Source organism: Arabidopsis lyrata, assembly GCF_000004255.2.
Source record: "Arabidopsis lyrata subsp. lyrata unplaced genomic scaffold ARALYscaffold_6, whole genome shotgun sequence".
Lineage (NCBI taxonomy): Eukaryota > Viridiplantae > Streptophyta > Magnoliopsida > Brassicales > Brassicaceae > Arabidopsis > Arabidopsis lyrata.
In genome coordinates this window covers 6535501-6544096 of record NW_003302550.1, presented here as the reverse complement: position 1 = coordinate 6544096, position 8596 = coordinate 6535501, and the positions used below count along the sequence as shown (strand labels likewise).

General features: G+C 33.8%; 2 protein-coding genes across 7 annotated transcripts; one reads left to right on the top strand and one right to left on the bottom strand.

Moving 5' to 3' along the window:
- Positions 1 to 6: 6 nt before the first annotated feature.
- LOC9307770 (ultraviolet-B receptor UVR8) lies at positions 7 to 2856 on the top strand. Its single transcript, XM_002873706.2, has 11 exons — positions 7 to 199; positions 304 to 448; positions 831 to 941; positions 1028 to 1088; positions 1187 to 1302; positions 1405 to 1490; positions 1590 to 1791; positions 1926 to 1979; positions 2127 to 2240; positions 2315 to 2371; positions 2462 to 2856. The coding sequence occupies exons 1-11, from the start codon at positions 171 to 173 to the stop codon at positions 2675 to 2677; spliced, it is 1191 nt and encodes a 396-aa protein (XP_002873752.1). The 5' UTR covers positions 7 to 170; the 3' UTR covers positions 2678 to 2856.
- On the bottom strand, positions 2808 to 5477 carry LOC9309820 (putative DNA helicase INO80). 6 transcript variants are annotated; one of them, XM_002871654.2, is made up of 5 exons: positions 5027 to 5477; positions 4874 to 4918; positions 4466 to 4783; positions 4210 to 4394; positions 2808 to 3219 (listed from the first exon to the last, which is right to left on the bottom strand). In XM_002871654.2, exons 1-5 carry the CDS (start codon positions 5229 to 5231, stop codon positions 2956 to 2958), a joined length of 1017 nt encoding a protein of 338 aa, XP_002871700.1. In that variant the 5' UTR covers positions 5232 to 5477; the 3' UTR covers positions 2808 to 2955. The 6 variants fall into 6 exon arrangements, with proteins under 6 accessions (XP_002871700.1, XP_020878040.1, XP_020878043.1 ...); XM_021022381.1 differs by having other exon boundaries at positions 4466 to 4786; positions 5027 to 5305; XM_021022384.1 differs by having other exon boundaries at positions 4210 to 4391; positions 5027 to 5302.
- Between the last annotated feature and the right edge of the window lie 3119 nt (positions 5478 to 8596).

The window sequence follows — 8596 nt, the reverse complement described above, 5'->3', positions numbered from 1 at the left end:
GGGGGTATTAACTGGTCTAAAATAAATAATTAAGCAGCTATATTCACATAATAAATAATAGCTCGAATTGAATTCCACCGAGACGAGAGTGCCCTGCTTTTCCTCGTCTTTCCACTCACTTTCTTCATATCTCTCTTTTCTCTCTCATTGTATCTCTCACTTTGGGTTCCATGGCTTCAGCTACTTCCGTCATAGCCTGGTCATTACTCTCTCTCTAAACCTCTTTGTTTTCTCCATTACTGTTGAGTCTGTTTCTGACTTGCGCCATTCATTACTCCTTCGTTTGATTTTGTTGTTGTTCAGGGGCTCTGGAGAAGACGGGCAACTAGGACTTGGAACCGATGAAGAAAAGGAATTGGCTTCCGTCGTCGAAGCTCTTGAGCCTTTCAACGTTCGCTCCGTCGTCGGTGGTAGCCGCAATTCCCTCGCCATTTGCGATGATGGCAAGGTTACTTACTTATCCAATTCACTTTCTTTTTCTTTGTCCTTGTTGTTTCTTCTTTTGGTGGGTTTCGTCTAGTACTAACTAAAGTTCAATGCTTTGCTTTGATTTCCGATTTTGATTCTAAGCCATGTCTTGAACATTTTCTTAGGTCGGGGTTTTTGAGATCTGTAGGGACCAATTAATAATAAGGGTTTAAAGTTCGTATTTTTTTCTTGTTCTCAAATCCAACTACAAATGCAACCAAGCTGTTTGTTTGAGTTTACTCTCGTATTGATCATCAGACTCTGGTTCTGGTATCCATGGTGTATAGTTTATGATTGGTTTTGATTCTTGTCTTGTGTCACCAACATATAGAAATAATAACATCTCTTTAATGGTTTCCCAGCTGTTTACATGGGGTTGGAATCAAAGGGGTACATTAGGACACCCTCCAGAGACAAAAACAGAAAGCACCCCTAGTCTAGTTAAGTCTCTAGCCAGCGTCAAGATTGTTCAGGTAAAACAACTTGCAAATCTTAAGTATTTTTGTTATTCGCTTTAATGCTATTTACTCTGAATGTGGTTTATGTAAATGGATCATAGGCAGCTATTGGTGGTTGGCATTGTTTAGCTGTTGATGATCAAGGCCGAGCATATGCTTGGGGTATGCATTTTCTCTCAGCTTCTTTTCTATTGATTCTGACCTTAATGCTCTTTAAAGTGACAACAATTGTGCACCTTTTTGTTATAAAACCTACTTAGGTGGAAATGAATATGGACAGTGTGGTGAAGAGCCTTCCAAGGATGAGACAGGTAGGCCTGTGCGGAGGGATATTGTAATCCCTAAGCGTTGTGCCCCACAACTTACTGTCCGACAGGTAATTTATGCTGTTTACCTCTCTTCGTTTACCTCAAGTGTTAATTCTTTTTTTTTTCCGTCTAAACCATCTGTTCTCGGGTTTGTATGATTAAAATAACAGGTAGCTGCAGGGGGTACTCACTCTGTGGTTCTAACCCGTGAAGGTTATGTATGGACTTGGGGTCAACCGTGGCCTCCCGGTGACATGTATTAAACCGAATTTCCTTTTATTTATAGATATGACATTTGCATTTTCTTGTCCTTTGTTGGTAAATATGGGTTTTCCTGTAATTCGTGCTATCGCAGAAAACAAATATCTATTCCTGTCAGAGTTCAGGGTCTTGAAAATGTTCGTCTGATTGCTGTTGGAGCATTTCATAATTTGGCTCTGAAAGAAGATGGGACTTTGTGGGCTTGGGGCAATAATGAATATGGACAACTTGGAACTGGAGATACACAACCAAGATCTTTTCCGATTCCAGTCCAAGGCCTTGATGATCTCACTTTGGTATGTGGTATAAAAGTCCTGGTTTAAGCACTCATCATTATAACTGATGCCTTAGATATTTAAACTATAAAGGCCTATGTTAAAGCCCAGTGTCTACTATATAAGCTTAATTCTCTCCTCTAAATGCATCTTAGGTTGATATCGCTGCGGGTGGATGGCATTCAACAGCTTTAACCAATGAAGGAGAGGTATTAGAACTCATACAGTCTCCTACTATTCTAGAGTCTCACCTTTTATTTCATCTGGCTCTTGATCGAGTCATTGCTGGGTTGTTTCTGAGCTTGATGTAGATCTTTACTGTAAAAATGTTGTAACTTGGTTATATCCAATATTAGGTGTATGGTTGGGGAAGAGGAGAACATGGAAGGCTCGGATTTGGTGACAATGACAAGAGCAGTAAAATGCTTCCGCAGAAAGTTAATCTCTTAGCTGGAGAAGACATCATTCAGGTAAAAAGTACAAACCACGAGTTCTCGACTCTTCTCATAGCTTTGAAAGCTCTAATTGTTCTTTTTTTTCTCAGGTCTCTTGTGGCGGAACTCATTCAGTCGCTTTGACAAGAGACGGTAGGATCTTCTCGGTAAGTCCTCTTAGAGAGTATAAAACATTGTTGGTTATAAACCCAAAGTCAATCTCTAAACCTCTCTTTTATATTGACGTGTATGATCAGTTTGGTCGGGGAGACCACGGTAGACTCGGGTATGGAAGAAAAGTGACTACGGGACAACCATTGGAGCTTCCTATAGACATTCCACCCCTAGAAGGACGGTTCAATCACACCGATGAAGAAGACGATGGAAAATGGATAGCTAAACATGTAGCTTGTGGTGGCCGACACACTCTAGCAATTGTGGAATGGAAGTTTGATCAAGAGGGAACAGAATAACCATGAAGAAGATAGAGAGAGCAAAAAAAAAAATTACACAAGAGGGACTCTGGAGATAAGCATTTGTTATAGAGAAAAGGGGAGCAAAAGCATATGGTTAAGCTTTTGACACTCCCATGAATGATGAATCTATATCAAAAAGAGGAAGAACTAATATATAATATCATCATGATTTTGTTTTTGATTATATATAAATAGATTGAAAAAGAGAAGCAAAGAAGAGGAACCTTTGACAAGTTGGTTTAAACCTTTATTGATTCTCTTGGTTGAAAGGTTTTTCAACAACCTTTGACAAGATGAGGAACACAAATAGGGAAGATGTACTTTGATTTTCTTGCTTGTCTTTGTCTTGTTCTCACCCACGAGAAACATCCAGTTCCTCTCTTCTTCTTCTTGGTCTTCTCTTCTTGTTGTTCTCCTTCTTCATCTTCTTTACTAATATCTTGTTTCTCTTCTTCTTCTACTTCTTCTTCTCCTTCGTCTTCCTCGTTGCTCATATCTTGCTTCTCTTCTTCTTTTTCTTTCTCTCCCAACTTCACATCCTTCAAAGCTCAAATAACTCTTCATTAACATGTAATATCTTGAGAACAACAAGACTTAGATATATGATATAGATTTAGACTTATTTTCCTTACAATTTAAGAACTTTTTTTGGTCTTTTGGCAAATATATCTACAGTTTCATGTCCAAACGTAAATCATCTATTTTCTTTCTCAAAAGTAAAACTACACGTAAAGTTGGGGACCGGTGAGACTTTGTGAAACAAACTTCTAAAATCTCTAATCGAGTTTGAATAAAATGCGATTGCTATCTTTATAATATCAGTGTCTTATCAAGTATACAAAAACTTACTCCAAAATAACAATGTTACGCGTATGAAATTATTAATCATTAGAGTGACTATAACTGTATTGTATATAGATAAATGTTTACATAGAAATACAGAATAAGGATGGTAGTCACGTGAGTTGGAGACAAAATCATGAAATGGGGCCTAATGATATATATTTTCAAGAAATACGGTTTTTGTGTTTCTATGATTAATACTCTCCCATATAGACGGTCATGTGTACTATGTTTCATATATCATGAAAGAATCTTAAATCTTAAAATGAACCATGTAACATATCTACAAAAACAATAATAGAAGAGTTTTATCATTGTCTCTTTCCATGAAAACATTTGGTACTATCATTTGCTTGATGCTTTTCTTATCTTGCGAAAGAATATCTAATTATTGATGCATATGCACGAACAATTCAAAATTTTATGCAATTATTATTTGTCCGTACCTTTCAATTGCATGGACCTCATGCTAGCGACTAAATAAACATTTCAAACTTTTTAGTAAAGTTTTCATTTTTGTTTTCTAAATTATAACTTTACCAAATTAATAGAATTTAATTTTTCGATTCGATATTGTTTTTCCTTAATATTTTGGGCTACGATAAATATTACTGGATTTTAAATCAAACACAAAAAAAAAAAAAAAAATGAATAAATTCATTTTGATATATTGATAAAATATATACCTCTTGTTGACCTTTCAGTTTGAGATTGAAGTCCAGTGGCGGATCATCAGCTTCCACGTGTCGTTTCAACGGCCTTTCCATAATCGAAGGCGTCTTTGCCGGACTAGGGCTACCGGAGCTAAGATCCACCGACGTCGTACTCTGTATGCCCACATCTCGCTTCACCCCCACAACTTTCTTTTCTGCTAATAAAACCCCCAAAGTTTACTTTCCGTCAGAAAAAACCCAATCAAGAAAGCAAACAACAATCAATTACCTCGAGCAAGAAGTACAGGATCAGGAGCATAAAGATCCTCGTGAATAACTCTAACGTTAGGATTATTATTTGGTTTGTTTTGACCAATATTATTCATCAATGGATTGGGATTTGGGAAGTGTTGAAGAGGAGCAGACATGGTGGATAAGTTTCTGAAGGATCTTGCACTTAATGTTTTAGCAGACAAACACTCCATTGGAACTTCTCCAGACAATGGATTGCAGATATATTTCTCTGCTTCGTTCCACTTCGAATTCAATGCAAACCCTTCTTGCGCTAACCATTCTCTGTTATTGTACATTGTCTTTGCTTGTAATGCTGCTACAAACAAAATAAATAAGACAAAACACTTATTGAACATTACTTTTGTTCTGTCGAGCTTTCTAATGGTAAAAAGAAAAAAATTACCTTTAAGTGCATAGGTGAAGGAATATGTTGATGGGTCAATCTCTTCTGTGATAAAAAGATTTGAAAATTCATAAAAGTTTCAGAAGAAATAATTCTCATGAAGTTACTGAGATAAAGAGAGAGAGAGAGAGAGAGAGGTGAAGTTTATCAAACCTTTGAGAGTGTAGCCAGGAGAAGAGGCAGTACTAGAGATGTTGTTGAAGTTTGTTCTAAAAGAAGACTTGTGATGATCTTCTCGGAAGCTTCCAATGTATGAAGCAGAGAATCTTCTTGAAGTCGGGTTTTCGCGGATTAATCGAGCTCTTCGATCCCATTCTCTTAGGTTCATAAACTCAGGCTCATCTCCTCGCAAAGCCATGGAAACGAGATGTTTCTTCTTTCTTTTTTGAAAAAGCAAAAACTTTTGAGCCAAGGAGGGAGAATGAAGCAATCAGGCAGCACCTATAAAAAGACACTTTTTCTTTTTGAAAAAACGATTTATTTTTCTACCTTATCTTTTTCAAAAGTTTTTATTGGTTACTCATATTTAAATTCTTTGTTTTTTTTGACAGATTTAATATATAAACTAGAATATATAGAGGTTGTTAATCAAATTGACTGCTTGCCATGTAGTTTTTAAAATACAGTATAGCAATTTTGTTTTTTCTTGGGTGTAATCCATTTATAGGAATCAAACTCACTTGGCATTTTCTGATATTTTGTAGTACTTTTTTAAAATATGGTCCTTCTTTCTTTTCAAAGTTTTGACAATTCTTTTATTAACATCTTTTTGAACTACTTTTAATAACTCGATCCAGTTTGAGTATTAGCTTAATTAAACAAATTATATTGAATTAATTTCTTAATGATAGACACCAAATGCAAAAAAAAAAAAATGAACGAATTGTCAAACATTGGTCATTTGGAAACTCAATACTGTTGTTAGAAATGTATTATTTCAATATAAGCAAAAAATTTAGAGTGACAGTAGAATGTATTACTGGTACACACTATTTATGAGTTGAAAAAAATGGCACAGATTTTGGAAAGGTGGACACAGGATCTTTTATGAGTGGTTAATAACCACATGTGATTTCACCAAATATAATATTGTTCAACTGATATGAAATGTTGAAATCCTGATGTAAATAAAAATATTAAACAATCTGATAGAAAACGACTTAATACTAACTTTAGTTGGTCGATACATTAAAGGAAAAGTAATGCAAACTAGTTTGACTTGTCGTAGTTGCAACTTGCAAGTGTGTTTTTCTATCCGACCGCACACTCAAATCTTCGTAGGATTCGATCTTCCTACGTAAATTTAGGATCCTTATGATTACATTATGAATTACGGTTCATTAATTAATTTGTTGGTGGACTTACAAAAAAAAAGAAAGAAAAAATAATTAGAACAAGTAATTTTCTTTCTCTCGAATGAAGTGAATTTATAAAAATTAATCAGAAGAGACTTTCCTCCTGAAAATGTATATGTTTACAATGTACTAATATAAGGCAGTCCCATACTAGTAACCTAATTATTACTTATTAGTGTTGTAAATATATGTGTGTGTGGAAATAATTGAAATCTTAAGAATGGACCAACGAAAAATGTTGTTGGCCAACGTCTGAAATAGAGATGGACCAAAGAAGAGAGATGATGGCACATGGTAAAGGAGTTGGCAGAATGTGAAGAATGGATAGGATGATATGGACTATGGAGTTATATAAATAATATGGTTTATTTTGATTTTAAAAAATGTAAAGTGGTGTATGTGTCTATAGAGTGCAGTTGTTTTCAATAACATGGTCTTCTTTTGTTTGGTTATAGTGAGGCAAATTGATTTGAGGTGTGATCGAGTGGCCTCTATATAGAGGGAATCTATAAATAGTGGTTTTGTGGTCGTACTCGTACGCATAGGCATATCAATATCCATGTCCATGTGAATGTCACATTCATCTTTGTTGTACATGTGGTGAAGATGACTAACTATGAAATTTTATCTATCCTCTTTCTGAAAATAAGTGAATCTCTTGAATCTTAAGAGTTAATTAAAAGTACGAACGTTTTCACATTTAGAATCGAATTAGTATAATGATCTAACATCATTTTCATAGAAAAACTGAACTTTACTCAGTCGAGATGTTCAAATTCAATCAAATTGAACTGATTTGTCATTTTGAAACGACTTTTCATGTAATCCCTTAGAAATTATAGGTGACATCAAAACAAACTAAATCAAAAGACTTAACATTATTTGAAATGTAGTATAACTGAAAACATAAAACCAATCTGATAAAAATTCAATTACTCTATTTCACTGATTCAATATAAAAAAATTACTCAGATTTCAGTAGGCCAAATAAAAGAAAAAAACTTAGATATAGCATTCTGATTCAAAATATCAAACGGTCCAAGTAGATATATTGGCATATTAAAGACATATAAATCCGTGGTTGTTATATAGTTTCAAAACCTTTTGGTTTAGGGAATATAAAAACCGGGAAAAGGTTATTGAACCGGCCGGTTAAGCAACAAAATGGGGGAACCCACAATAGAAACTAATGATTGTGGTGGGGGCAGAAGATGCATGCAAATGTAGGTATCACTTGTGACAGGTGAAATAAGGAAAATGATTCATTTTTATAATCTTTGTCTCTTCTTTTTCTTCTCGCAGATTATCTTCGGGAAAACTCCCAAAAAAAACCTAAAGTAATTTTTATTTGAATATTTAATGCCTAATTCTTTTTGATTGGAATAAAAATACCTTATCTATTTATTTGTAGTCTTAAAATACCTCGTATATAAACTATTGGTGGAATCAAACATGTATATAACGACTACAATATATGAGACTAAAATTTAACACCGTTAAAAAATTCCGTTACGCCCGTTAACGGGTGTTAACTTGCATGTTTGATTCCACCAATAGTTAATATACGAGGTATTTTAATACTACAAATAAATAGATAAGGTATTTTTATTCCAATCAAAAAGAATTAGGCATTAAACGTCCAAATAAAAATTATTTTAGGTTTTTTTTGAGAATTTTCCCGATTATCTTCTTCTTTTTTTCTTCACTCTTCTTAATTTTTATATATTTATATTCTCGCTACTTGTCTCTTCTTTTGTCTATTTTGTTGTTCATCTCAAAACAAATTTACCCACGAAATTCAAATTTGAGCCGATTCTTTCTTTTTTTGGGGTTTTGTAGTACAAATCATGACCATTTCTCTTTTTACACATATAGAGTAAGGTATTTATGAATCGCTTTTCCAATGTGACCAATCTAAAATTTATTGCAGGAGATAGTACATGTCCATGTGAAGTTTTCTTTATTATTTCTTCTAATAGTTTTAATTATTTTTCAAAGTAATCTAAAAACAGTGAATTTGAACTTATTTTTAGTTATTCAATTTATTGTATTCTCTATAACTATGAATAGTGAAAATTTTAAATAAAATACAAGATCAGATGTTTTTTTTTTTTTTTTAAAGAAAGGAAATGAAAACACACCAAGGAAGCTATACTGAAAAATAAAATTAAATATCCCATTGATTACAAAATAAGTATTAAACTTTTCTATTAATAACTAAATTATTTACACACCGTTTAACCCTTTTTCATCTATAAACATGAGACTTCAAAACGTAGTCAAGATTAGTCTCACGAAATTTTTGAAATACCAAACTTTTACCATTTAAAGCATTTATTAATCAGTTATGATTTAAATAGCTCATACA

Excerpts from the sequence above, each read along its gene's own strand:
- LOC9307770 (XM_002873706.2), top strand. The coding sequence starts at position 171 with ATGGCTTCAGCTACTTCCGTCATAGCCTG. Across the intron at positions 942-1,027 it reads CCAGCGTCAAGATTGTTCAG|GCAGCTATTGGTGGTTGGCA; the intron begins GTAAAACAACTT and ends AATGGATCATAG. Across the intron at positions 2,241-2,314 it reads CTGGAGAAGACATCATTCAG|GTCTCTTGTGGCGGAACTCA; the intron begins GTAAAAAGTACA and ends TTTTTTTCTCAG.
- LOC9309820 (XM_021022381.1), bottom strand. The coding sequence starts at position 5,231 with ATGGCTTTGCGAGGAGATGAGCCTGAGTTTATGAACCTAAGAGAATGG. Across the intron at positions 4,787-4,873 it reads CTTCACCTATGCACTTAAAG|CAGCATTACAAGCAAAGACA; the intron begins GTAATTTTTTTC and ends TTTTGTTTGTAG. Across the intron at positions 3,220-4,209 it reads AACTGAAAGGTCAACAAGAG|GATGTGAAGTTGGGAGAGAA; the intron begins GTATATATTTTA and ends TGAGCTTTGAAG.